The sequence below is a fragment of the Phyllobates terribilis genome, unplaced genomic scaffold, assembly GCF_046119375.1.
Source record: "Phyllobates terribilis strain yellow unplaced genomic scaffold, ASM4611937v1 Scaffold_5__5_contigs__length_657084704, whole genome shotgun sequence".
Lineage (NCBI taxonomy): Eukaryota > Metazoa > Chordata > Amphibia > Anura > Dendrobatidae > Phyllobates > Phyllobates terribilis.
In genome coordinates this window covers 341,697,634-341,725,058 of record NW_027362765.1, presented here as the reverse complement: position 1 = coordinate 341,725,058, position 27,425 = coordinate 341,697,634, and the positions used below count along the sequence as shown (strand labels likewise).

Here is a 27,425-nt window from a genome sequence, read left to right as displayed (position 1 = left end):
TGCTGTGTTATCAGGGCCGCCCTCCCCTCCCCCTCTGCTGTGTTATCAGGGCCGCCCTCCCCTCCCCCTCTGCTGTGTGATCGGGGCCGCCCTCCCCTCCCCCTCTGCTGTGTGATCGGCGCCGCCCTCGCCTCCCCCTCTGCTGTGTGATCAGGGCTGCCCTCCCCTCCCCCTCTGCTGTGTTATCAGGGCCGCCCTCCCCTCCCCCTCTGCTTTGTTATCAGAGCCGCCCTCCCCTCCCCCTCTGCTGTGTGATCGGGGCCGCCCTCTCCTCCCCCTCTGCTGTGTGATCAGGGCCGCCCTCCCCTCCCCCTCTGCTGTGTTATCAGGGCCGCCCTCCCCTCCCCCTCTGCTCTGTGATCGGGGCCGCCCTCCTCTCCCCCTCTGCTGTGTGATCGGGGTCGCCCTCCCCTCCCCCTCTGCTGTGTGATCGGGGCCGCCCTCGCCTCCCCCTCTGCTGTGTGATCGAGGCCGCCCTCCCCTCCCCCTCTGCTGTGTGCTGGATTTTCCTTGAGTTTCACTCTTGATCTTCCTCCTCTGCCAGCTTGGGATTTGCCATCAGTAATACACTGAGGATTAGCGGAGTTATATCGGGTTATCCCTGCGCTGCTCGACTCACCCCTGTTCCCTCTATAGATGTATGGCTGTGGTAGGAGCAGAGTGCAGTAGATGGGGCGCGGGGCTGCTGCAGGGCCTGATGTTCACCTTCTCTCCAGCTATTGAGCAGCCATTCTCACCGCTTCCTCTTATTTCTTAGCTCTGTAAGAAACACCATTTTGGCATCAACAAACCGGAGAAGATCACACAGTCTCCTGATGACTCAAAGTTCCTCAAGACTCTGACACAGATAAAATCCAATGTGTCTGTTCCCAATAAAAAGAAGGTAAGATGCCATCCCCCTACCTGTAAATCCCACCATCTGACATATTGTGGATGGGACGAGCCGGACACTATAGCCAGTTGTTACACACATGCCGCTAGGTTTAGATAGGGGCGAGACAGGTTACATGAATTCTTTAGAAACCTGGGGGAACTATTAATTAGGGTGACCATAGACCATGTGCTGCAGCTTCTCTCAGGCACACTGGGATATTGACCCTTAGGCACAGACGCGTAGGTTGTTTCACTTGCTGACCAGACACACTTGACAAGAGTCCTCATGAACGGTAGAACAGTAGCATTTAATAAAAAGCTGCACAGCCAGTGCAAGTTAAATCTTATGAGCAACAGGCTCCAGTGACAAACAGTACAGTTTCCTTAACAGCACAGCAGTTCACAGTCTTCCCAGTAGTACAGGACAGCACAGTTCTAATGCAACGGTACATGAATAAACGCAGCATAAGGGAGATGATCCCTGTGACACCATTTCTTCCAGTCCTTATCTTTCTGCTTGACAATACTCTGCACTGCTAGTTCAGGAACTCTACCTGACTTGTGCTTAGCTTGACTCCTGACTTGCAGGGGTGCTTCTGTGAGATACAGAATAAACATACCACCTTTCTCTTCGGCTCCAGCCAGACAGTAAAGAACTTCCCCACAATATTCCTGGGGCTCTGTTAAAACACTTCCTTTCTCCTGTGACTGTGTTAACTCCTCTAGTTGCTGGATCCTTCTGGAGCACAACACTTCCTGTCTCCTGTGCTTATGTTACTTCTAATAGTTGCAGAATGCTTTTAAAGCAACAGCACTACTTCTGCATGTCACACTCTGCAACAGCACTACTTCAGCATGTCACACTCTTCCCTCCTTTTTGAATGTCGTCCTCAACATTTGTCGAAATTGGTCAATCTGACCAATTCTGAGACAGTTGTGAAAGTTGGATAGCTTTATATACAAATGGACATTGTCAAATTGGCATAAAATTTATAAACATTGATAACCTGTTCTTACTCCCTATTTCTTGTAGGATGCCTGCAAGAAATATACAATTAACACAATTAAAACAATCAGCATCTCTTCAGCTGGAGCTTTTCCTACGTCTTCAACCAGCTCTCTCTCTCTAGGCTTTAACAGTTCTTTGCTTCTACAAAGCCTTTTAAGGAAAATCAAAGCATGAAAACAAGTCTTTCCCGTAGGCAGCATCTTCCATACTGCCTCTCGGTGGTGAATACCACTCAAGTGGGCTTACCTGGTCCGCAGGCAGAAATACCGGTTTCCAGTTGATAGTCCTTGGCACTTGACTCGGTTCACCAAGTGTCTCATACGTGAGCATCACGGGCCTCCTCGCTTCTCGAGTCGACATCCTCCTGGTGGGTTGTTCCTCAGATACCACGGGTTCTTCGGTCACAGGAGTTTCTTCCGCCGTGCTCATTTCCCATGCTTACTCACATGCTCTTGGAGCTGCCTCTGTAAGTTCCTGTACTTCTCCTGAGTTGCTTGTTTCCATATGGTCTGGTAATTCCGCTCCTCCTGATTGTCAATCGGTCTCTTCAGGGGCCGGTGTTCTATCATCAGATCTGATTCGTACTTCATCTGTACTCCGTGGTACGAACTCTGGAGCCTCAGGACTTAGTTCACTCTCCTGAGGATGGTTCATCCCTCTCCTTGCCGGTCCGAGAAATACAACGGTGTGTTATTCTCCATCGGAACTTTTAAGGTCACTATTCACCTCCGGAACTTCAGTCTGTGGTGGTCCCTTAGTCAATCTCGGACGATGTCAGTCTACTTCTGGGAAGTCTTGTTGTGGTGGGAGATATTCACAGGGTAGTAGTAAATTCCAATGGACTATTCTGGTTTTCTTGTCTCCCGTTCCCAATCGGATTTCATACACTGGACTGTCATCAGCTTTCCTCCTCACGACTACATACACCTTGTCTTCCCAGTACGAACGAAGTTTTCCTGGACCACCTTTCTCACGTACGTTCTTGAATAGCACCAGTCTTCCCGGCGCCAATTCTGCTCTATAACAATTTAGATCATAGTACTCCTTTCTTTTGCTCTGTCCTTGCGTAACCACTTTGGACGCTATGTTGTATGCCTCTGCCATCCGTTCTTTCCATTTCCGAACGTACTCCGGATACATTCTGTAAGTCTCGGACACCGGAGTATCGAACATGATGTCGATTGTCAGTCTTGGCGATCGTCCATACAATAGGAAGAAGGGTGAGTAACCCGTTGCATCGCTCTTTGTACAGTTATAGGCATGTACCACTTTTGACAGGGAACTCTTCCAGTGTTTCTTCTCGTCAGCTGTTAAAGTGCGCAACATCGACAATAATGTCCGGTTAAAACGTTCCACTTGTCTATTACCCTCTGGGTGGTAGGGCATTGTGTGGGATCTCTGAATTCTACAGTACTTTCCCAGCTTGGCAAAGAGCTGGTTCTCAAATTCTCTTCCTTGGTCGTGGTGTAACCTCGTAGTGAACCCAAACCTCAAAGCAAAATCATGAAAGATCTTCTCTGCCGCTGTTCGACCCGATTTATTAGTGGTGGTATATGCTTGAGCAAATCGAGTGAAATGGTCCATCACCACCAAGATGTATTCGAAACATCCCTTTCACGTCTCGAGATGTAGAAAGTCTATTGAGACCATCTCCAACGGATACATAGTTTGGATGTTGCCCATAGGTGCCCGGGTTGATATGTTGGGATGTTTATCTTTCAGACACCCACACTCCCTGGTCACGTACCTCTCAATATCTCTCTGCATGTACGGCCAGAAGAAACATTCACAGATCAAGTTGGTTGTCCTTTCCACTCCCAGGTGTCCCATGTTTTCATGGAGTTCTTTGAAGACCAACCTACGGAAAACTCTGGGTAGTACCAACTGCCGGTTTTGTCCTCCTTTACGATACAGGATACCTTCTTCACGGAGGTAGAGCTTCGTCCATTCTTTTTAATTAAAACAGATACTGCTGGTCACTCACTGTCTCTCACTCGTTTACTTGGAAACCGATTTTGGTCCACATAAAGTAGTATTCTATCAATTATATAATCTTCCCGTTGTGCTCTACGGATTTTCCCTTTTGGTACTTGTTGAATAGACCGAGGGTGATCTTGTTCTCTCGCTCTTATGGTGGTTTCCGTCAACAGACACCACAATGGTGTGTCTTCCTCCTGGTAAGCTTGTACTGCTTGGGTAGTGCTCTCAATTGCTTCCAGGCTGACTTCCTCCGAGCATTCTTGCATGAACTCCTCAGGCTCTAGTGGCATTGTTGACAATCCGTCAGCATCCACATTGCATTTTCCTGGCCTGTACTTGATGCTGAAATTTGAAGTCGGCTAGTTCAGCGACTCATCTATGACCTGTTGAATTAAGTTTGGCTGTAGTAAGGACATAGGTCAAAGGGTTGTTGTCAGTGTATGCCTCAAACTCTTTGCTGTATTATCTCTAAATCGTTCACAGATAGCCCATTTCAGTGCCATGATCTCCAATTTTCCGGAAAGTAGATGGTAATTCTTTTCGGCGTCTGTCAACGTTCTAGAACTGTAACCAATGACCCTCAATTTTCCATCTTGATGCTGATACAGGGCAGCTCCCAGTCCAACTTGAGAAGCGTCACAATGAAGAACAAATGGTAGATTGAAATCAGGATATCCCAAGATGGGTGGTTTTTTTCCAATGCCCCTTGGTGGTCTGCTGTCCAGAAAATTGGCTGTTCGGACGAAACGGCGTTGTTTCTTTTAAGCCCGGTCCTACCCACGTTCTTCTTTTTCTCTGTGGGTGTTGTTGTCCCTGTTGTCCCCCCCAAGAGTAGAAGAGGAATCCAAATATCTGCCTCAACTCCCCGACGGTAGAGGGACGCTTGTCTTTTAAGGCCAGTACCGGAGCGATTTCTGCTGGGTCCATGGTATATCCTTCTCCGGACACAATTTTCCCTAGAAATCGGACTTGTCTTTTGAACAGTTCACACTTCTTTGGGGTCATCTTAACTCCGTGTTGTTGATACCGTTGTAATACGGTCCTCACATGTTCAGCATGCTCCCAGAAGGTTTTGCTGTGTACCACATTGTCATCCAAGGCAGAAATCATCCCTCAATCCTTCTAATCATGTCTCCATGCTCTTCTGGAATTCTGCTGGAGCTGAACTGAGCTCAAATGGTATGCGGATCCACTCATATAATCCCCACAGTGTGATGAATGCTGTCAAGGGTCTACTGGACTCTTCAACAAACCCTTGATGGTATATTTTACCCTGATCGAGGTCAGAGAACCAGATACTTCCTGATAGGTTATCCAGCATATCTTGGTTCTTTGGTATCAGGTGCTGATCAGGTACTGACTTTCGGTTAGTTCCCGGTAATCACAGCAGAGTCTCAACATACCGTCCTTCATCCTAACACAGACAATAAGAGAGGAATAAGACGACTTTAACTTTTGGACCCAACCTCTGTTGATTAGATCTTGTAAATACTCTTTCACTTCATGGTGTAATGGTTTCGGCACAGACATGTAACTTCTGGTTACTGGGGTCGTGTCTTTCAAATTGATTTTCAACTGCAACAATGGGATACAGCCTATATGAGAGTCATCTTTGGAGAACGCATGACACTCTTCTCTCAGCATCTGTTTTGCTACCGCTCGATCTTCAGCACACAAGTGTTCCAGGGGTACCAGGGGATCCCAGGACTCTGAGGTGGGTTGTGCAATTTCCTCCCCTGGGCAACTCCTGTTCCTTGGTGGGGAGACTGAATTCACGGTAGACCCCTGGGCTGGTCTCACACTGGCTGGATATACCGTTTTAACAGGTTCAATGTGACCTAACATAGTCTTTGGATCCAGTCTAATTTCGTGTTTTGTAGTATTCATTACCGTTCCTGTCACTCGAGCAAACCCACCAGTAGGAATTGTAAGCACAGTCTCACCTTGAACTAGGCCTTCCGGAAGTTCTGAGGAGTCTTTTGGCATGAACAGTCTTTTCTGGACTTTTCTTCCTGGTTCTACCCGGACTCCACACCTCATCCCCACCATTTGGTTTGCAGGGATGATGGTTGGGCGCCAGCCTACCTTGACTTCTTTTAGGTCCATTGTATTCTGTGCTTTCTTTACTCTCTGAATCATGTTTTCCGCCACGGTGTTGGGTTTGGCTAGCGATGTGGCGATTGCATCCACCACCAATGCCCCTGTCTTGTGTTTCATAATGACCTCACAGATTACATTATAACCCAGGATAGGATCCTCTGCCACGTTCTGATCACTGGTCACGAGAAAAGCTACCAAAAGCTCAATGGTGTTGCTGTTCTTCATGGCCCTGAGTTAAAAAGTCACTTCCACCCAGCCTATGAAAGGGATTTTGGTCTGGTTGACGGCTTTGCCGTGGAGTTCCACTGGTCCCAAGAGTTCTTTTAGTGACCGAAGGCAAGTTTGTTTCAGGTAGCGCCTTCTCCATTCTTCATTGAAAAGGCTCGCTTGGGCTCCTGTGTCCCACAGTACTTTTACCAGAAGTCCATCTAGCTGGCACTGTATAAAGCACCTTTCACCGATTAGGCTGATGAGGCTATCTTTACTGACCGAGGAATCCTCCTCCCAGGAGAACATTGTTTGCCCTCCGCACTGGGCATTAAGTAACTGATGTCCCTGTCTCTCTTGCAGCTGTTGTAGATGGGAATACACTTGGGGATAGTACTGATGCAGCCGTTTTACCTCATGCGCCGTTCTGGGGTATGGTGAGAATTTGATTTGCTTCTGGGGCCTCCTCCGTGTCGCGGTTACCAGTCCCCCCGCACTGGCAACTTCCTGTCTTTTTAACCCAAACGACCATGACCATTGGCATTCCTTGGCATAATGTCCTTCCTCACCACATCTTAGACAGTGGACACACACCGTGCTCTGATTTGAAGAACGAAACGCTTCACAAGCCGGGTATCTTCTGTTTTGGAGCCCACTCCTGGGTCTGAGGGATACCGGTTCTGGCCTGGAACGAATCAACTTTTTCACCTCAATCAACTCTGCTCGCAGTTCTCCTATTACTTCCTCCCAGTCAGCGCTGGCGGTCCTCTCTTTTGTTGGTGATTTAAGGTTCCCTCTCGGAGGTGGCACTGGAGGGTCTCCATGATGATCTTCAGACTAATTTTGGTGATTTTAGGAGCAGAGCCTTTCTTTAACTTCTGTTCGCTCTCTGATTCCAAACTAGCTGCCTCATTATTTTTTTCAATTAGGACTTCGTCCAGAATGCCAGGATCTTCTAGGTTCTGTTTCAGCGGCAACTTGATGTCTTTGCTGATTAACCCCGTTCCCAATGGTCTCAAGAACTTCTTCTGGACTAGTCCGACATCAAACTTCTCTTCTGCTTCTACATCTCTGGATGCAAACAACAGTCTATCCTTCAGTTCAATTGCTCTGAACAAGAAACTTTGGGGTGATTCATTATTTTTCTGTGAGAGGTTAATGAGTCGGTGGAACAATTCTGAAGTACTCTCCTCTTTATAGTGCCCTTTTAAAATCATCTTCAGCTGTTGCATGGTGAATTGACTCTTCATTTCTAGCATACTACGGAGGTTCAGTCCTGGGCTGATCGCTTTCACCACCCCCTCAACGATCTCATCTGGCTGGTAACCTTTCTGTAAGCCTGCATTGATCTGGTGCAACAAGTTCATATAAGACCATTTCTCTTTCTGTTCACACTCTTCAGTCTGTCCCAGGATCTTGAATTATTTTCTTATGGTGATTTGTGGTGTTAGAGAGGACTGTCTCCCTGACTTATCTAACCTGAGCAGGTTAAAGGTCCTGTCTGAGTCTGTCACTCATTCAGAGGTTTTGGTTGATTCTTGCAGGGCTGTTGTTAGGGCTTTGAATTGTTCTTTCAATTCCTGTAGTTCAGTCTGTGGACGGAGATTCCCGCTTTTGGTAATTGGGTCCGCACCTCCATCCTCCAACTTCAACCTGGTTAGCAACTGTGTTAGTTCCTGGAGGAACGTCCCCATGACATCTTCAGCTTCTTTCTCCCCCAGCTCATCCATTTTTGCATTAATGGCAGCTAACAGTTGCCTGTGGTTGTGTGCTTTAGAAATCTGCTCTTCTGACATCTTTATATGTTCTGCTACTGTTATCAATTCTTCACAGGTTAGCTGAAGAAGCATCTCACTAATTCTGTCCATTTGTATTTCCACATCCATTGCTGCTAGTGAGTTTTCTTTAGGGCTGGTCCCCTTTAACTGGTGTAGCAGAGTTGAGTTGAGGTGCTCTGCTGCTGTGTATTTCCAGATACCTTTCCTCTTCTCCCTCTACACGCTAATTCCTGCTCAGGGTTCCCCGTACAGGCCACCAATGTTACACGCATGCTGCTTGATTCAGATAGGGGCGAGACGGGTTTCATGAATTGTTTGGAATCCTGGGGGAACCGTTACTCAGGGCGACCATAGGCTGCAGCTTCTCTCAAGCACACAGGGGTATTGACCCTCAGGCACAGACACATAGGTTGTTTCACTTGCTGACCAGACACACTTGACAAGAGTCCTCATAAACGGTAGAACAGTAGCATTTAATAAGAAGCCGCACAGTCAGTGCAAGTTAAGTCTTATGAGCAACAGGCCCAAGTGACAAACAGTACAGTTTCCTTAGCAGCACAGCAGTTCACAGTCTTCCCAGTAGTACAAGACAGCACAGTTCTAATGCAAAGGCACATTAATGAACACAGCATTCTATACAGCATAGTAAGATGGAGGAGGGGGGGGGTTGCTGAGGGAGATAATCCCTGTGACACCATTTCTTCCAGTCCTTACCTTTCTGCCTGACAATACTCTGCACTGCTAGTTCAGGCGCTCTACCTGACCTGTGCTTAGCTTCACTCCTGACTTGAATCCTTTTCACTTGCAGGGGCGCTTCTGTCAGATGCAGAACACACACACCACCTTTCTCTTTGGCTCCAGCCTGACAGTAAACAACTTCCCCACAATCCCCCTGGGGCTCTGCTAAAACACTTCCCTTCTCCTGTGATGGTATTAACCCCACTAGTTGCTGGATACTTCTGGAGCACAACACTTCCTGTCTCATGTGCTTGTGTTACTTCTAATTGTTACTGAATGCTTTTAAAGCAACAGCACTACTTCTGCATGTCACACAGTACACACTAATGCCATGTATCCCCTATCTTCTGTATCTATAGAGTGTAATTTCCTATGGTCAGGACTCCTCCTCCTGTATCTATAGAGTGTAAGCTCCTGTGGTCAGGACTCCTCCTCCTCCTCCTGTATCTATAGAGTGTAAGCTCCTGTGGTCAGCACTCCTCCTCCTCCTGTATCTATAGAGTGTAAGCTCCTGTGGTCAGGACTCCTCCTCCTCCTGTATCTATAGAGTGTAAGCTCCTGTGGTCAGGACTCCTCCTCCTCCTGTATCTATAGAGTGTAAGCTCCTGTGGTCAGGACTCCTCCTCCTCCTGTATCTATAGAGTGTAAGCTCCTGTGGTCAGGACTCCTCCTCCCCCTCCTGTATCTATAGAGTGTAAGCTCCTGTGGTCAGGACTCCTCCTCCTCCTCCTCCTGTATCTATAGAGTGTAAGCTCCTGTGGTCAGGACTCCTCCTCCTCCTGTATCTATAGAGTGTTAGCTCCTGTGGTCAGGACTCCTCCTCCTCCTGTATCTATAGAGTGTAAGCTCCTGTGGTCAGGACTCCTCCCCCTCCTGTATCTATAGAGTGTAAGCTCCTGTGGTCAGGACTCCTCCTCCTCCTCCTGTATCTATAGAGTGTAAGCTCCTGTGGTCAGGACTCCTCCTCCTCCTCCTGTATCTATAGAGTGTAAGCTCCTGTGGTCAGGACTCCTCCTCCTCCTCCTGTATCTATAGAGTGTAAGCTCCTGTGGTCAGGACTCCTCCTCCTCCTCCTGTATCTATAGAGTGTAAGCTCCTGTGGTCAGGACTCCTCCTCCTCCTCCTGTATCTATAGAGTGTAAGCTCCTGTGGTCAGGACTCCTCCTCCTCCTCCTGTATCTATAGAGTGTAAGCTCCTGTGGTCAGGACTCCTCCTCCTCCTCCTGTATCTATAGAGTGTAAGCTCCTGTGGTCAGGACTCCTCCTCCTCCTCCTGTATCTATAGAGTGTAAGCTCCTGTGGTCAGGACTCCTCCTCCTGTATATATAGAGTGTAAGCTCCTGTGGTCAGGACTCCTCCTCTTCCTCCTGTATATATAGAGTGTAAGCTCCTGTGGTCAGGACTCCTCCCCCTCCTGTATGTATAGAGTGTAAGCTCCTGTGGTCAGGACTCCTCCTCCTCCTGTATCTATAGAGTGTAAGCTCCTGTGGTCAGGACTCCTCCTCCTCCTGTATCTATAGAGTGTAAGCTCCTGTGGTCAGGGCTCCTCCTCCTCCTGTATCTATAGAGTGTAAGCTCCTGTGGTCAGGACTCCTCCCCCTCCTGTATGTATAGAGTGTAAGCTCCTGTGGTCAGGACTCCTCCTCCTCCTCCTGTATCTATAGAGTGTAAGCTCCTGTGGTCAGGACTCCTCCTCCTCCTGTATCTATAGAGTGTAAGCTCCTGTGGTCAGGACTCCTCCTCCTCCTGTATCTATAGAGTGTAAGCTCCTGTGGTCAGGACTCCTCCTCCTCCTGTATCTATAGAGTGTAAGCTCCTGTGGTCAGGACTCCTCCTCCTCCTCCTCCTCCTCCTCCTCCTCCTGTATCTATAGAGTGTAATCTCCTGTGGTCAGGACTCCTCCTCCTCCTGTATCTATAGAGTGTAAGCTCCTGTGGTCAGGACTCCTCCTCCTCCTGTATGTATAGAGTGTAAGCTCCTGTGGTCAGGACTCCTCCTCCTCCTCCTGTATCTATAGAGTGTAAGCTCCTGTGGTCAGGACTCCTCCTCCTCCTGTATCTATAGAGTGTAAGCTCCTGTGGTCAGGACTCCTCCTCCTCTTCCTGTATCTATAGAGTGTAAGCTCCTATGGTCAGGACTCCTCCTTCTCCTGTATCTATAGAGTGTAAGCTCCTGTGGTCAGGACTCCTCCTCCTCCTGTATCTATAGAGTGTAAGCTCCTGTGGTCAGGACTCCTCCTCCTCCTGTATCTATAGAGTGTAAGCTCCTGTGGTCAGGGCTCCTCCTCCTCCTGTATCTATAGAGTGTAAGCTCCTGTGGTCAGGGCTCCTCCTCCTCCTGTATCTATAGAGTGTAAGCTCCTGTGGTCAGGACTCCTCCTCCTCCTGTATCTATAGAGTGTAAGCTCCTGTGGTCAGGGCTCCTCCTCCTCCTGTATCTATAGATTGTAAGCTCCTGTGGTCAGGACTCCTCCTCCTCCTCCTGTATCTATAGCGTGTAAGCTCCTGTGGTCAGGACTCCTCCTCCTCCTGTATCTATAGAGTGTAAGGTCCTGTGGTCAGGACTCCTCCTCCTCCTCCTCCTCCTCCTGTATCTATAGAGTGTAAGCTCCTGTGGTCAGGACTCCTCTTCCTCCTGTATCTATAGAGTGTAAGCTCCTGTGGTCAGGTCTCCTCCTCCTCCTCCTGTATCTATAGAGTGTAAGCTCCTGTGGTCAGGACTCCTCCTCCTCCTGTATCTATAGAGTGTAAGCTCCTGTGGTCAGGACTCCTCCTCCTCCTCCTGTATATATAGAGTGTAAGCTCTTGTGGTCAGGACTCCTCCTCCTCCTCCTGTATCTATAGAGTGTAAGCTCCTGTGGTCAGGGCTCCTCCTCCTCCTGTATCTATAGAGTGTAAGCTCCTGTGGTCAGGGCTCCTCCTCCTCCTGTATCTATAGAGTGTAAGCTCCTGTGGTCAGGACTCCTCCTCCTGTATCTATAGAGTGTAAGCTCCTGTGGTCAGGACTCCTCCTCTTCCTCCTGTATCTATAGAGTGTAAGCTCCTGTGGTCAGGACTCCTCCTCCTCCTCCTGTATCTATAGAGTGTAATCTCCTGTGATCAGGACTCCTCCTCCTCCTGTATCTATAGAGTGTAAGCTCCTGTGGTCAGGGCTCCTCCTCCTCCTGTATCTATAGAGTGTAAGCTCCTGTGGTCAGGACTCCTCCTCCTCCTCCTGTATCTATAGAGTGTAAGCTCCTGTGGTCAGGACTCCTCCTCCTCCTGTATCTATAGAGTGTAAGCTCCTGTGGTCAGGACTCCTCCTCCTCCTGTATCTATAGAGTGTAAGCTCCTGTGGTCAGGACTCCTCCTCCTCCTCCTGTATCTATAGAGTGTAAGCTCCTGTGGTCAGCACTCCTCCTCCTCCTGTATCTTTAGAGTGTAAGCTCCTGTGGTCAGGACTCCTCCTCCTCCTGTATCTATAGAGTGTAAGCTCCTGTGGTCAGGGCTCCTCCTCCTCCTGTATCTATAGAGTGTAAGCTCCTGTGGTCAGGACTCCTCCTCCTCCTCCTGTATCTATAGAGTGTAAGCTCCTGTGGTCAGGACTCCTCCTCCTCCTGTATCTATAGAGTGTAAGCTCCTGTGGTCAGGACTCCTCCTCCTCCTGTATCTATAGAGTGTAAGCTCCTGTGGTCAGGACTCCTCCTCCTGTTGCTCCTTTCTGTTGTTGGGGGGAATCTGATATTTTGACTTCCTTCTCTTTGTTGGTTACTTTTAGGGTAAGGACGATAAGGAGAAGGAGAGACTTGAGCGTCGTTTACTTGAAGAATTATTTAAGATGTTTATGGACTCGGACTCCTTTTACTACAGCTGGACATATAACCTGACCAACTCTGTGCAGCGGCAGAGCACCACCGAGGTTCTGGATCAACCGCTGTGGAGGAGGGTGAGTGGTTGCCATGTTTAGAGGGGGCTTCGTCTTGTATATGGTGGTTTATGGGGACGCTGAGATCAGGGGGAGCTTTGTACCATGGTGAAGTGTTGTGGGAACGCTGAGATCAGGGGGGGCTTTGTACCATGGTGGAGTTTTGTGGAAACACAGTGATCAGGGGGGCTTTGTACCATGGTGGAGTGTTGTGGGAACCCTGAGATCAGAGGAGGCTTTGTACCATGGTGGAGTGTTGTGGGAACCCTGAGATCAGAGGAGGCTTTGTACCATGGTGGAGTGTTGTGGGAACGCTGAGATCAGAGGAGGCTTTGTACCATGGTGGAGTGTTGTGGGAACGCTGAGATCAGAGGAGGATTTGTACCATGGTGGAGTGTTGTGGGGACGCTGAGATCAGTGGGCTTTGTACCATGGTGGAGTGTTGTGGGAGCGCTGAGATCAGAGGGGCTTTGTACCATGGTGGAGTGTTGTGGGGACGCTGAGATCAGAGGAGGCTTTGTACCATGGTGGAGTGTTGTGGGAACGCTGAGATCAGAGGAGGCTTTGTACCATGGTGGAGTGTTGTGGGACCGCTGAGATCAGGGGGACTTTGTACCATGGTGGAGTGTTGTGGGAACGCTGAGATCAGGGGGGCTTTGTACCATGGTGGAGTGTTGTGGGAACGCTGAGATCAGAGGGGCTTTGTACCATGGTGGAGTGTTGTGGGAACGCTGAGATCAGAGGTGGCTTTGTACCATGGTGGAGTGTTGTGGGAACACAGTGTTAAGGGGGGCTTTGTACCATGGTGGAGTGTTGTGGGAGCGCTGAGATCAGAGGAGGCTTTGTACCATGGTTGAGTGTTTTGGGAACACAGTGATCAGGGGGGCTTTGTACCATGATGGAGTGTTGTGGGAACTCTGAGATCAGAGGTGGCTTTGTACCATGGTGGAGTGTTGTGGCAACACAGTGATCAGCGGGGCTTTGTACCATGGTGAAGTGTTGTGGGAACGCTGATATCAGAGGAGGCTTTGTACCATGGTGTAGTGTTGTGGGAACGCTGAGATCAGAGAGGCTTTGCACCATGGTGGAGTGTTGCGGGGACACAGTGATCAGGTGGACTTTGTACCATAGTGGAGTATTGTGGGAACGCTGAGATCAGAGGAGGTTTTGTACCATGGTGGAGTGTTGTGGGGACGCTGAGATCGGGGGGCTTTGTACCATGGTGGAGTGTTGTGGGAACGCTGAGATCAGAGGAGGCTTTGTACCATGCTGGAGTGTTTGGAGGCGCTGATATCAGAGGAGGCTTTGTACCATGGTGGAGTGTTGTGGGAACGCTGAGATCAGAGAGGCTTTGTACCATGTTGGAGTGTTGTGGGAACGCTGAGATCAGAGGACGCTTTGTACCATGGTGGAGTGTTGTGATGACGCTGAGATCGGGGGGCTTTGTACCATGGTGGAGTTTTGTGGAGACGCTGAGATCAGAGAGGCTTTGTACCATGGTGGAGTGTTGTGGGGACGCTGAGATCAGGGGACTTTGTACCATGGTGGAGTGTTGTGGGGAATCTGAGATCGGGGGGGGGGGCTTTGTACCATGGTGGAGTGTTGTGGGAACGCTGAGATCAGAGGGGCTTTGTACCATGGTGGAGTGTTGTGGCGACACAGTGATCAGGGGTGCTGTGTACCATGGTGGAGTGTTGTGGGAATGCTGAGATCAGAGGGGCTTTGTACCTTAGTAGAGTGTTGTGGGAATGCTGAGATCAGAGGGGCTTTGCACCATGGTGGAGTGTTGTGGGGACACTGTGATCAGGTGGACTTTGTACCATAGTGGAGTATTGTGGGGACGCTGAGATCAGAGGGGCTTTGTACCATGGTGAAGTGTTATGGGAATGCTGAGATCATGGCCCTTTGTACCATGGTGGAGTGTTATAGGAACACAGTGATCAGGGGGGCTTTGTACCATGGTGGAGTGTTGTGGGAACGCTGAGATCAGAGGGGCTTTGTACCATGGTGGAGTGTTGTGGGGAAGCTGAGATCAGGGGGATCTTTGTACCATGGTGGAGTGTTGTGGTAACGCTGAGATCAGGGGGGCTTTGTACCATGGTGGAGTGTTGTGGGAACGCTGAGATCAGAGGAGGCTTTGTACCATGGTGGAGTGTTGTGGGGATGCTGAGATCAGGGGGGCTTTGTACCATGGTGGAGTGTTGTGGGGATGCTGAGATCAGGGGGGCTTTGTACCATGGTGGAGTGTTGTGGGGACACAGTGATCAGGTGGACTTTGTACCATAGTGGAGTGTTGTGGGAACGCTGAGATCAGAGGTGGCTTTGTACCATGGTGGAGTGTTGTGGGGACGCCGAGATCAGAGGGGCTTTGTACCATGGTGGAGTGTTGTGGGAACACATGGATCAGGGGGGCTTTGTACCATGGTGGAGTGTTGTGGGAACGCTGAGATCAGAGGTGGCTTTGTATCATGGTGGAGTGTTGTGGGAACGCTCAGATCAGGGGGGCTTTGTACCATGGTGCAGTGTTGTGGGGACGCTGAGATCAGGGGGGCTTTGTACCATGGTGGAGTGTTGTGGCAGCGATGAGATCAGGGGGGGCTTTGTACCATGGTTGAGTGTTGTGGGAATGCTGAGATCAGAGTGGCTTTGTACCATGGTGGAGTGTTGTGGGGACACAGTGATCAGGGGGGCTTTGTACCATGGTGGAGTGTTGTGGGAGCGATGAGATCAGGGGGGGCTTTGTACCATGGTGGAGTGTTGTGGGAATGCTGAGATCAGAGTGGCTTTGTACCATGGTGGAGTGTTGTGGGGACACAGTGATCAGGGGGACTTTCTACCATGGTGGAGTGTTGTGGGGATGCTGAGATCAGGGGGGCTTTGTACCTTAGTAGAGTGTTGTGGGAATGCTGAGATCAGAGGGGATTTGTACCTTAGTAGAGTGTTGTGGAAATGCTGAGATCAGAGGGGCTTTGCACCATGGTGGAGTGTTGTGGGAACGCTGAGATCAGAGGAGGCTTTGTACCATGGTGGAGTGTTGTGGGGACGCTGAGATCAGAGGGGCTTTGTACCATGGTGGAGTGTTGTGGGAACACAGTGGTCAGGGGGGCTTTGTACCATTATGGAGTGTTGTGGGAACGCTGAGATCAGAGGAGCTTTGTACCATGGTGGAGTGTTGTGGGAACACAGTGATCAACGGGGCTTTGTACCATGGTGGAGTGTTGTGGGAACGCTGAGTTCAGAGGAGGCTTTGTACCATGGTGGAGTGTTGTGGGAACGCTGAGATCAGAGGGGCTTTGTACCATGGGGGAGTGTTGTGGGAACGCTGAGATCAGGGGGGCGTTGTACCATGTTGGAGTGTTGTGGGAACGCTGAGATCAGGGGGGCTTTGTACCATGGTGGAGTGTTGTGGGAACGCTGAGATCAGAGAGGCTTTGCACCATGGTGGAGTGTTGTGGGAACGCTGAGATCAGAGGGGCTTTGTACCATGGTGGAGTGTTGTAGGAACGCTGAGATCAGAGGAGGCTTTGTACCATGGTGGAGTGTTGTGGGAACGCTGAGATCAGAGAGGCTTTGTACCATGGTGGAGTGTTGTGGGGACGCTGAGATCGGGGGGCTTTGTACCATGGTGGAGTGTTGTGGGAACTCTGAGATCAGAGGAGGCTTTGTACCATGGTGGAGTGTTGTGGGGACGCTGAGATCGGGGGGCTTTGTACCATGGTGGAGTGTTGTGGGAATGCTGAGATCAGAGGAGGCTTTGTACCATGTTGAAGTGTTGTGGGAACGCTGAGATCAGGGGGGCTTTGTACCATGGTGGAGTGTTCTGGGGACGCTGAGATCAGAGGAGGCTTTGTACCATGGTGGAGTGTTGTGGGAACGCTGAGATCAGAGAGCCTTTGTACCATGGTGGAGTGTTGTGGGAACGCTGAGATCGGGGGGCTTTGTACCATGGTGGAGTGTTGTGGGAACACAGTGATCAGGGGGGCTTTGTACCATGGTGGAGTGTTGTGGGAACGCTGAGATCAGAGGAGGCTTTGTACCATGGTGGAGTGTTGTGGGAACGCTGAGATCAGAGGAGGCTTTGTACCATGGTGGAGTGTTGTGGGAACGCTGAGATCAGAGAGCCTTTGTACCATGGTGGAGTGTTGTGGTAACGCTGTGATCAAAGGGGCTTTGTACCATGGTGGAGTGTTGTGGGAACGCTGAGATCAGAGGAGGCTTTGTACCATGGTGGAGTGTTGTGGGGACGCTGAGATCGGGGGGCTTTGTACCATGGTGGAGTGTTGTGGGAACACAGTGATCAGGGGGGCTTTGTACCATGGTGGAGTGTTGTGGGAACGCTGAGATCAGAGGAGGCTTTGTACCATGGTGGAGTGTTGTGGGAACGCTGAGATCAGAGGAGGCTTTGTACCATGGTGAAGTGTTGTGGGAACGCTGAGATCAGAGAGGCTTTGTACCATGGTGGAGTGTTGTGGGAACGCGGAGATCAGAGGGGCTTTGTACCATGGTGGAGTGTTGTGGGAACTCTGAGATCAGAGGAGGCTTTGTACCATGGTGGAGTGTTGTGGGGACGCTGAGATCGGCGGGGCTTTGTACCATGGTGGAGTGTTGTGGGAACGCTGTGATCAGAGGGGCTTTGTACCATGTTGGAGTGTTGTGGGAACGCTGAGAACAGAGGAGGCTTTGTACCATGGTGGAGTGTTGTGGGGACGCTGAGATCGGGGGGCTTTGTACCATGGTGGAGTGTTGTGGGAACACAGTGATCAGGGGGGCTTTGTACCATGGTGGAGTGTTGTGGGAACGCTGAGATCAGAGGAGGCTTTGTACCATGGTGGAGTGTTGTGGGAACGCTGAGATCAGAGGAGGCTTTGTACCATGGTGAAGTGTTGTGGGAACGCTGAGATCAGGGGGCTTTGTACCATGGTGGAGTGTTGTGGGGACGCTGTGATCAGGGAGGATTTGTACCATGGTGGAGTTTTGGGGGGAATCTGAGATCAGGGTTGCTTTGTACCATGGTGGAGTGTTGTGGGAACTCCGAGATCAGAGGAGGCTTTGTACCATGGTGGAGTGTTGTGAGAACGCTGAGATCAGGGGGGCTTTGTACCATGGTGGAGTGTTGTGGTAACGCTGTGATCAGAGGGGCTTTGTACCATGGTGGAGTGTTGTGGGAACGCTGAGATCAGAGGAGGCTTTGTACCATGGTGGAGTGTTGTGGGAACACAGTGATCAGCGGGGCTTTGTACCATGGTGGAGTGTTGTGTGGATGCTGAGATCAGGGGGGCTTTGTACCATAGTAGAGTGTTGTGGGAATGCTGAGATCTGAGGGGCTTTGTACCTTAGTAGAGTGTTGTGGGAATGCTGAGATCAAAGGTGGCTTTGTACCATGGTGGAGTGTTGTGGGAACACAGTGATCAGCGGGGCTTTGTACCATGGTGGAGTGTTGTGGGAACGCTGAGATCAGAGGGGCTTTGTACCTTAGTAGAGTGTTGTGGGAATGCTGAGATCAGAGGGGCTTTGCACCATGGTGGAGTGTTGTGGGAACGCTGAGATCAGAGGAGGCTTTGTACCATGGTGGAGTGTTGTGGGAATGCTGAGATCAGAGGGGCTTTGTACCTTAGTAGAGTGTTGTGGGAACGCTGAGATCAGAGGAGGCTTTGTACCATGGTGGAGTGTTGTGGGAACGCTGAGATCAGAGGACGCTTTGTACCATGGTGGAGTGTTGTGGGAACGCTGAGATCAGAGGGGCTTTGTACCATGTTGGAGTGTTGTGGGAACACAGTGATCAGGGGGGCTTTGTACCATGGTGGAGTGTTGTGGGAACGCTGAGATCAGAGGAGGCTTTGTACCATGGTGGAGTGTTGTGGGAACGCTGAGATCAGAGCAGGCTTTGTACCATGGAGTGTTGTGGGAACGCTGAGATCAGAGGAGGCTTTGTACCATGGTGGAGTGTTGTGGGGACGCTAAGATCGGGGGGCTTTGTACCATGGAGGAGTGTTGTGGGAACACAGTGATCAGGGGGGCTTTGTACCATGGAGGAGTGTTGTGGGAACACAGTGATCAGGGGGGGTTTGTACCATGGTGGAGTGTTGTGGGAACGCTGAGATCAGAGGTGGCTTTTTACCATTGTGGAGTGTTGTGGAAACGCTGAGATCAGGGGGGCTTTGTACCATGGTAGAGTGTTGTGGGAACGCTGAGATCAGAGGAGGCTTTGTACCATGATGGAGTGTTGTGGGAACGCTGATATCAGAGGAGGCTTTGTACCATGGAGGAGTGTTGTGGGAACACAGTGATCAGGGGGTCTTTGTACCATGGTGGAGTGTTGTGGGAACGCTGAGATCAGAGGTGGCTTTGTACCATTGTGGAGTGTTGTGGGAACGCTGAGATCAGGGGGGCTTTGTACCATGGTAGAGTGTTGTGGGAACGCTGAGATCAGAGGAGGCTTTGTACCATGGTGGAGTGTTGTGGGAACGCTGAGATCAGAGGGGCTTTGTACCATGGTAGAGTGTTGTGGGAACGCTGATATCAGAGGAGGCTTTGTACCATGGAGGAGTGTTGTGGGAACACAGTGATCAGGGGGTCTTTGTACCATGGTGGAGTGTTGTGGGAACGCTGAGATCAGAGGTGGCTTTGTACCATTGTGGAGTGTTGTGGGAACGCTGAGATCAGGGGGGCTTTGTACCATGGTAGAGTGTTGTGGGAACGCTGAGATCAGAGGAGGCTTTGTACCATGGTGGAGTGTTGTGGGAACGCTGAGATCAGGGGGGCTTTGTACCATGGTAGAGTGTTGTGGGAACGCTGAGATCAGAGGAGGATTTGTACCATGGTGGAGTGTTGTGGGGACGCTGAGATCAGCGGGCTTTGTACCATGGTGGAGTGTTGTGGGAGCGCTGAGATCAGAGGGGCTTTGTACCATGGTGGAGTGTTGTGGGGACGCTGAGATCAGAGGAGGCTTTGTACCATGGTGGAGTGTTGTGGGAACGCTGAGATCAGAGGAGGCTTTGTACCATGGTGGAGTGTTGTGGGACCGCTGAGATCAGGGGGACTTTGTACCATGGTGGAGTGTTGTGGGAACGCTGAGATCAGGGGGGCTTTGTACCATGGTGGAGTGTTGTGGGAACGCTGAGATCAGAGGGGCTTTGTACCATGGTGGAGTGTTGTGGGAACGCTGAGATCAGAGGTGGCTTTGTACCATGGTGGAGTGTTGTGGGAACACAGTGTTAAGGGGGGCTTTGTACCATGGTGGAGTGTTGTGGGAGCGCTGAGATCAGAGGAGGCTTTGTACCATGGTTGAGTGTTTTGGGAACACAGTGATCAGGGGGGCTTTGTACCATGATGGAGTGTTGTGGGAACTCTGAGATCAGAGGTGGCTTTGTACCATGGTGGAGTGTTGTGGCAACACAGTGATCAGCGGGGCTTTGTACCATGGTGAAGTGTTGTGGGAACGCTGATATCAGAGGAGGCTTTGTACCATGGTGTAGTGTTGTGGGAACGCTGAGATCAGAGAGGCTTTGCACCATGGTGGAGTGTTGCGGGGACACAGTGATCAGGTGGACTTTGTACCATAGTGGAGTATTGTGGGAACGCTGAGATCAGAGGAGATTTTGTACCATGGTGGAGTGTTGTGGGGACGCTGAGATCGGGGGGCTTTGTACCATGGTGGAGTGTTGTGGGAACGCTGAGATCAGAGGAGGCTTTGTACCATGCTGGAGTGTTTGGAGGCGCTGATATCAGAGGAGGCTTTGTACCATGGTGGAGTGTTGTGGGAACGCTGAGATCAGAGAGGCTTTGTACCATGTTGGAGTGTTGTGGGAACGCTGAGATCAGAGGACGCTTTGTACCATGGTGGAGTGTTGTGATGACGCTGAGATCGGGGGGCTTTGTACCATGGTGGAGTTTTGTGGAGACGCTGAGATCAGAGAGGCTTTGTACCATGGTGGAGTGTTGTGGGGACGCTGAGATCAGGGGACTTTGTACCATGGTGGAGTGTTGTGGGGAATCTGAGATCGGGGGGGGGGCTTTGTACCATGGTGGAGTGTTGTGGGAACGCTGAGATCAGAGGGGCTTTGTACCATGGTGGAGTGTTGTGGCGACACAGTGATCAGGGGTGCTGTGTACCATGGTGGAGTGTTGTGGGAATGCTGAGATCAGAGGGGCTTTGTACCTTAGTAGAGTGTTGTGGGAATGCTGAGATCAGAGGGGCTTTGCACCATGGTGGAGTGTTGTGGGGACACTGTGATCAGGTGGACTTTGTACCATAGTGGAGTATTGTGGGAACGCTGAGATCAGAGGAGGCTTTGTACCATGGTGGAGTGTTGTGGGGACGCTGAGATCAGAGGGGCTTTGTACCATGGTGAAGTTTTATGGGAATGCTGAGATCATGGCCCTTTGTACCATGGTGGAGTGTTATGGGAACACAGTGATCAGGGGGGCTTTGTACCATGGTGGAGTGTTGTGGGAACGCTGAGATCACAGGGGCTTTGTACCATCGTGGAGTGTTGTGGGAACGCTGAGATCAGAGGAGGCTTTGTACCATGGTGGAGTGTTGTGGGAACGCTGAGATCAGAGGAGGCTTTGTACCATGGTGGAGTGTTGTGGGAACGCTGAGATCAGGGCGGCTTTGTACCATGGTGTAGTGTTGTGGGGAAGCTGAGATCAGGGGGATCTTTGTACCATGGTGGAGTGTTGTGGTAACGCTGAGATCAGGGGGGCTTTGTACCATGGTGGAGTGTTGTGGGAACGCTGAGATCAGAGGAGGCTTTGTACCATGGTGGAGTGTTGTGGGAACGCTGAGATCAGGGGGGCTTTGTACCATGGTGGAGTGTTGTGGGGATGCTGAGATCAGGGGGGCTTTGTACCATGGTGGAGTGTTGTGGGGACACAGTGATCAGGTGGACTTTGTACCATAGTGGAGTGTTGTGGGAACGCTGAGATCAGAGGTGGCTTTGTACCATGGTGGAGTGTTGTGGGGACGCCGAGATCAGAGGGGCTTTGTACCATGGTGGAGTGTTGTGGGAACACATGGATCAGGGGGGCTTTGTACCATGGTGGAGTGTTGTGGGAACGCTGAGATCAGAGGTGGCTTTGTATCATGGTGGAGTGTTGTGGGAACGCTCAGATCAGGGGGGCTTTGTACCATGGTGGAGTGTTGTGGGGACGCTGAGATCAGGGGGGCTTTGTACCATGGTGGAGTGTTGTGGCAGCGATGAGATCAGGGGGGGCTTTGTACCATGGTTGAGCGTTGTGGGAATGCTGAGATCAGAGTGGCTTTGTACCATGGTGGAGTGTTGTGGGGACACAGTGATCAGGGGGGCTTTGTACCATGGTGGAGTGTTGTGGGAGCGATGAGATCAGGGGGGGCTTTGTACCATGGTGGAGTGTTGTGGGAATGCTGAGATCAGAGTGGCTTTGTACCATGGTGGAGTGTTGTGGGGACACAGTGATCAGGGGGACTTTCTACCATGGTGGAGTGTTGTGGGGATGCTGAGATCAGGGGGGCTTTGTACCTTAGTAGAGTGTTGTGGGAATGCTGAGATCAGAGGGGCTTTGTACCTTAGTAGAGTGTTGTGGAAATGCTGAGATCAGAGGGGCTTTGCACCATGGTGGAGTGTTGTGGGGACGCTGAGATCAGAGGAGGCTTTGTACCATGGTGAAGTGTTATGGGAATGCTGAGATCAGGGGACTTTGTACCATGGTGGAGTGTTGTGGGAACGCTGAGATCAGAGGAGGCTTTGTACCATGGTGGAGTGTTGTGGTGACGCTGAGATCAGAGGGGCTTTGTACCATGGTGGAGTGTTGTGGGAACACAGTGGTCAGGGGGGCTTTGTACCATTATGGAGTGTTGTGGGAACGCTGAGATCAGAGGAGCTTTGTACCATGGTGGAGTGTTGTGGGAACACAGTGATCAACGGGGCTTTGTACCATGGTGGAGTGTTGTGGGAACGCTGAGTTCAGAGGAGGCTTTGTACCATGGTGGAGTGTTGTGGGAACGCTGAGATCAGAGGGGCTTTGTACCATGGTGGAGTGTTGTGGGAACGCTGAGATCAGGGGGGCGTTGTACCATGTTGGAGTGTTGTGGGAACGCTGAGATCAGGGGGGCTTTGTACCATGGTGGAGTGTTGTGGGAACGCTGAGATCAGAGAGGCTTTGCACCATGGTGGAGTGTTGTGGGAACGCTGAGATCAGAGGGGCTTTGTACCATGGTGGAGTGTTGTAGGAACGCTGAGATTAGAGGAGGCTTTGTACCATGGTGGAGTGTTGTGGGAACGCTGAGATCAGAGAGGCTTTGTACCATGGTGGAGTGTTGTGGGGACGCTGAGATCGGGGGGCTTTGTACCATGGTGGAGTGTTGTGGGAACTCTGAGATCAGAGGAGGCTTTGTACCATGGTGGAGTGTTGTGGGGACGCTGAGATCGGGGGGCTTTGTACCATGGTGGAGTGTTGTGGTAACGCTGTGATCAGAGGGGCTTTGTACCATGGTGGAGTGTTGTGGGAACGCTGAGATCAGAGGAGGCTTTGTACCATGGTGGAGTGTTGTGGGGACGCTGAGATCGGGGGGCTTTGTACCATGGTGGAGTGTTGTGGGAACACAGTGATCAGGGGGGCTTTGTACCATGGTGGAGTGTTGTGGGAACGCTGAGATCAGAGGAGGCTTTGTACCATGGTGGAGTGTTGTGGGAACGCTGAGATCAGAGGAGGCTTTGTACCATGGTGGAGTGTTGTGGGAACGCTGAGATCAGAGAGGCTTTGTACCATGGTGGAGTGTTGTGGGAACGCGGAGATCAGAGGGGCTTTGTACCATGGTGGAGTGTTGTGGGAACTCTGAGATCAGAGGAGGCTTTGTACCATGGTGGAGTGTTGTGGGGACGCTGAGATCGGCGGGGCTTTGTACCATGGTGGAGTGTTGTGGGAACACAGTGATCAGGGGGGCTTTGTACCATGGTGGAGTGTTGTGGGAACGCTGAGATCAGAGCTGGCTTTGTACCATGGTGGAGTGTTGTGGGAACGCTGTGATCAGAGGGGCTTTGTACCATGGTGGAGTGTTGTGGGAACGCTGAGAACAGAGGAGGCTTTGTACCATGGTGGAGTGTTGTGGGGACGCTGAAATCGGGGGGCTTTGTACCATGGTGGAGTGTTGTGGGAACACAGTGATCAGGGGGGCTTTGTACCATGGTGGAGTGTTGTGGGAATGCTGAGATCAGAGGAGGCTTTGTACCATGGTGGAGTGTTGTGGGAACGCTGAGATCAGAGGAGGCTTTGTACCATGGTGAAGTGTTGTGGGAACGCTGAGATCAGGGGGCTTTGTACCATGGTGGAGTGTTGTGGGGACGCTGTGATCAGGGAGGCTTTGTACCATGGTGGAGTTTTGGGGGGAATCTGAGATCAGGGTTGCTTTGTACCATGGTGGAGTGTTGTGGGAACTCCGAGATCAGAGGAGGCTTTGTACCATGGTGGAGTGTTGTGAGAACGCTGAGATCAGGGGGGCTTTGTACCATGGTGGAGTGTTGTGTGGATGCTGAGATCAGGGGGGCTTTGTACCTTAGTAGAGTGTTGTGGGAATGCTGAGATCTGAGGGGCTTTGTACCTTAGTAGAGTGTTGTGGGAATGCTGAGATCAAAGGTGGCTTTGTACCATGGTGGAGTGTTGTGGGAACACAGTGATCAGCGGGGCTTTGTACCATGGTGGAGTGTTGTGGGAACGCTGAGATCAGAGGGGCTTTGTACCTTAGTAGAGTGTTGTGGGAATGCTGAGATCAGAGGGGCTTTGCACCATGGTGGAGTGTTGTGGGAACGCTGAGATCAGAGGGGCTTTGCACCATGGTGGAGTGTTGTGGGAACGCTGAGATCAGAGGAGGCTTTGTACCATGGTGGAGTGTTGTGGGAACGCTGAGATCAGAGGACGCTTTGTACCATGGTGGAGTGTTGTGGGAACGCTGAGATCAGAGGGGCTTTGTACCATGTTGGAGTGTTGTGGGAACACAGTGATCAGGGGGGCTTTGTACCATGGTGGAGTGTTGTGGGAACGCTGAGATCAGAGGAGGCTTTGTACCATGGTGGAGTGTTGTGGGAACGCTGAGATCAGAGCAGGCTTTGTACCATGGAGTGTTGTGGGAACGCTGAGATCAGAGGAGGCTTTGTACCATGGTGGAGTGTTGTGGGGACGCTAAGATCGGGGGGCTTTGTACCATGGAGGAGTGTTGTGGGAACACAGTGATCAGGGGGGCTTTGTACCATGGAGGAGTGTTGTGGGAACACAGTGATCAGGGGGGGTTTGTACCATGGTGGAGTGTTGTGGGAACGCTGAGATCAGAGGTGGCTTTTTACCATTGTGGAGTGTTGTGGAAACGCTGAGATCAGGGGGGCTTTGTACCATGGTAGAGTGTTGTGGGAACGCTGAGATCAGAGGAGGCTTTGTACCATGATGGAGTGTTGTGGGAACGCTGATATCAGAGGAGGCTTTGTACCATGGAGGAGTGTTGTGGGAACACAGTGATCAGGGGGTCTTTGTACCATGGTGGAGTGTTGTGGGAACGCTGAGATCAGAGGTGGCTTTGTACCATTGTGGAGTGTTGTGGGAACGCTGAGATCAGGGGGGCTTTGTACCATGGTAGAGTGTTGTGGGAACGCTGAGATCAGAGGAGGCTTTGTACCATGGTGGAGTGTTGTGGGAACGCTGAGATCAGAGGGGCTTTGTACCATGGTGGAGTGTTGTGGGAACTCTGAGATCAGGGGGGCTTTGTACCATGGTGGAGTGTTGTGGGAACGCTGAGATCAGGGGGGCTTTGTACCATGGTGGAGTGTTGTGGGGATGCTGAGATCAGAGGGGCTTTGTACCATGGTGAAGTGTTGTGGGGATGCTGAGATCAGGGGGGCTTTGTACCTTAGTAGAGTGTTGTGGGAATGCTGAGATCAGAGGGGCTTTGTACCTTAGTAGAGTGTTGTGGGAATGCTGAGATCAAAGGTGGCTTTGTACCATGGTGGAGTGTTGTGGGAACGCTGAGATCAGGGGGGCTTTGTACCATGGTGGAGTGTTGTGGGAACGCTGAGATCAGGGGGGTCTGCACCATGGTGGAGTGTTGTGGGAACGCTGAGATCAGAGGGGTTTGTACCATGGTGGAGTGTTGTGGGAACGCTGAGATCAGAGGAGGCTTTGTACCATGGTGGAGTGTTGTGGGGACGCTGAGAACGGGGGGCTTTGTACCATGGTGGAGTGTTGTGGGAACACAGTGATCAGGGGGGCTTTGTACCATGGTGGAGTGTTGTGGGAACGCTGAGATCAGAGGAGGCTTTGTACCATGGTGGAGTGTTGTTGGAACGCTGAGATCAGAGCAGGCTTTTTACCATGGTGGAGTGTTGTGGGAATGCTGCGATCAGAGAGGCTTTGTACCATGGTGGAGTGTTGTGGGAACGCTGAGATCAGAGGGGCTTTGTACCATGGTGGAGTGTTGTGTGAACGCTGAGATCAGAGTAGGCTTTATACCATGGTGGAGTGCTGTGGGAACGCTGAGATCAGAGGAGGCTTTGTACCATGGTGGAGTGTTGTGAGGACGCTGAGATCGGGGGGCTTTGTACCATGGAGGAGTGTTGTGGGAACAAAGTGATCAGGGGGGCTTTGTACCATGGAGGAGTGTTGTGGGAACACAGTGATCAGGGGGCTTTGTACCATGGTGGAGTGTTGTGGGAACGCTGAGATCAGCAGAGGTGGCTTTGTACCATTGTGGAGTGTTGTGGGAACGCTGAGATCAGGGGGGCTTTGTACCATGGTAGAGTGTTGTGGGAACGCTGAGATCAGAGGAGGCTTTGTACCATGATGGAGTGTTGTGGGAACGCTGAGATCAGAGGAGGCTTTGTACCATGGTGGAGTGTTGTGCGAATGCTGAGATCAGAGAGGCTTTGTACCTTAGTAGAGTGTTGTGGGAATACTGAGATCAGAGGGGCTTTGCACCATGGTGGAGTGTTGTGGGAACACAGTGATCCGGTGTACTTTGTACCATAGTGGAGTGTTGTGGGAACGCTGACATCAGAGGTGGCTTTGTACCATGGTGGAGTGTTGTGGGAACACAGTGATCAGGGGGGCTTTGTACCATGGTGGAGTGTTGTGGGAACGCTGAGATCAGAGGAGGCTTTGTACCATGATGGAGTGTTGTGGGAACGCTGAGATCAGAGGAGGCTTTGTACCATGGTGGAGTGTTGTGGGAACGCTGAGATCAGGGGGGCTTTATACCATGGTGGAGTGTTGTGGGAACGCTGAGATCAGGGGGGCTTTGTACCATTGTGGAGTGTTGTGGGAACGCTGAGATCAGGGGGGCTTTGTACCATGGTAGAGTGTTGTGGGAACGCTGAGATCAGAGGAGGCTTTGTACCATGATGGAGTGTTGTGGGAACGCTGAGATCAGAGGAGGCTTTGTACCATGGTGGAGTGTTGTGGGAACGCTGAGATCAGGGGGGCTTTATACCATGGTGGAGTGTTGTGGGAACGCTGAGATCAGGGGGGCTTTGTACCATGGTGGAGTGTTGTGGGGAATCTGAGATCAGGGGGGGCTTTGTACCATGGTGGAGTGTTGTGGGAATGCTGAGATCAGGGGGGCTTTGTACCATTGTGGAGTGTTGTGGGAACGCTGAGATCAGGGGTGCTTTATACCATGGTGGAGTGTTGTGGGGATGCTGAGATCAGGGGGGCTTTGTACCTTAGTAGAGTGTTGTGGGAATGCTGAGATCAGAGGGGCTTTGTACCTTAGTAGAGTGTTGTGGGAATGCTGAGATCAGGGGGGCTTTGTACCATGGTGGAGTGTTGTGGGAACGCTGAGATCAGAGGGGACTTTGTACCATGGTGTAGTGTTGTGG

At 51.1% G+C, this 27,425-nt stretch overlaps 1 protein-coding gene across 2 annotated transcripts in view; it reads left to right on the top strand.

The window, feature by feature from the left end:
* The first annotated feature begins 763 nt into the window (after window positions 1–763).
* The window catches only part of INPP5F (inositol polyphosphate-5-phosphatase F), a 233,470-nt gene continuing 206,808 nt past the window's right edge, over window positions 764–27,425 (top strand). For both annotated transcript variants that reach the window (XM_073684601.1, XM_073684600.1), the window contains exons 1-2: window positions 764–883; window positions 12,442–12,609. In XM_073684601.1, the coding sequence (XP_073540702.1) occupies window positions 12,502–12,609 (108 nt within the window). In that variant the 5' untranslated portion in view covers window positions 764–883; window positions 12,442–12,501. The remainder of the gene's footprint in view (window positions 884–12,441; window positions 12,610–27,425) is intronic.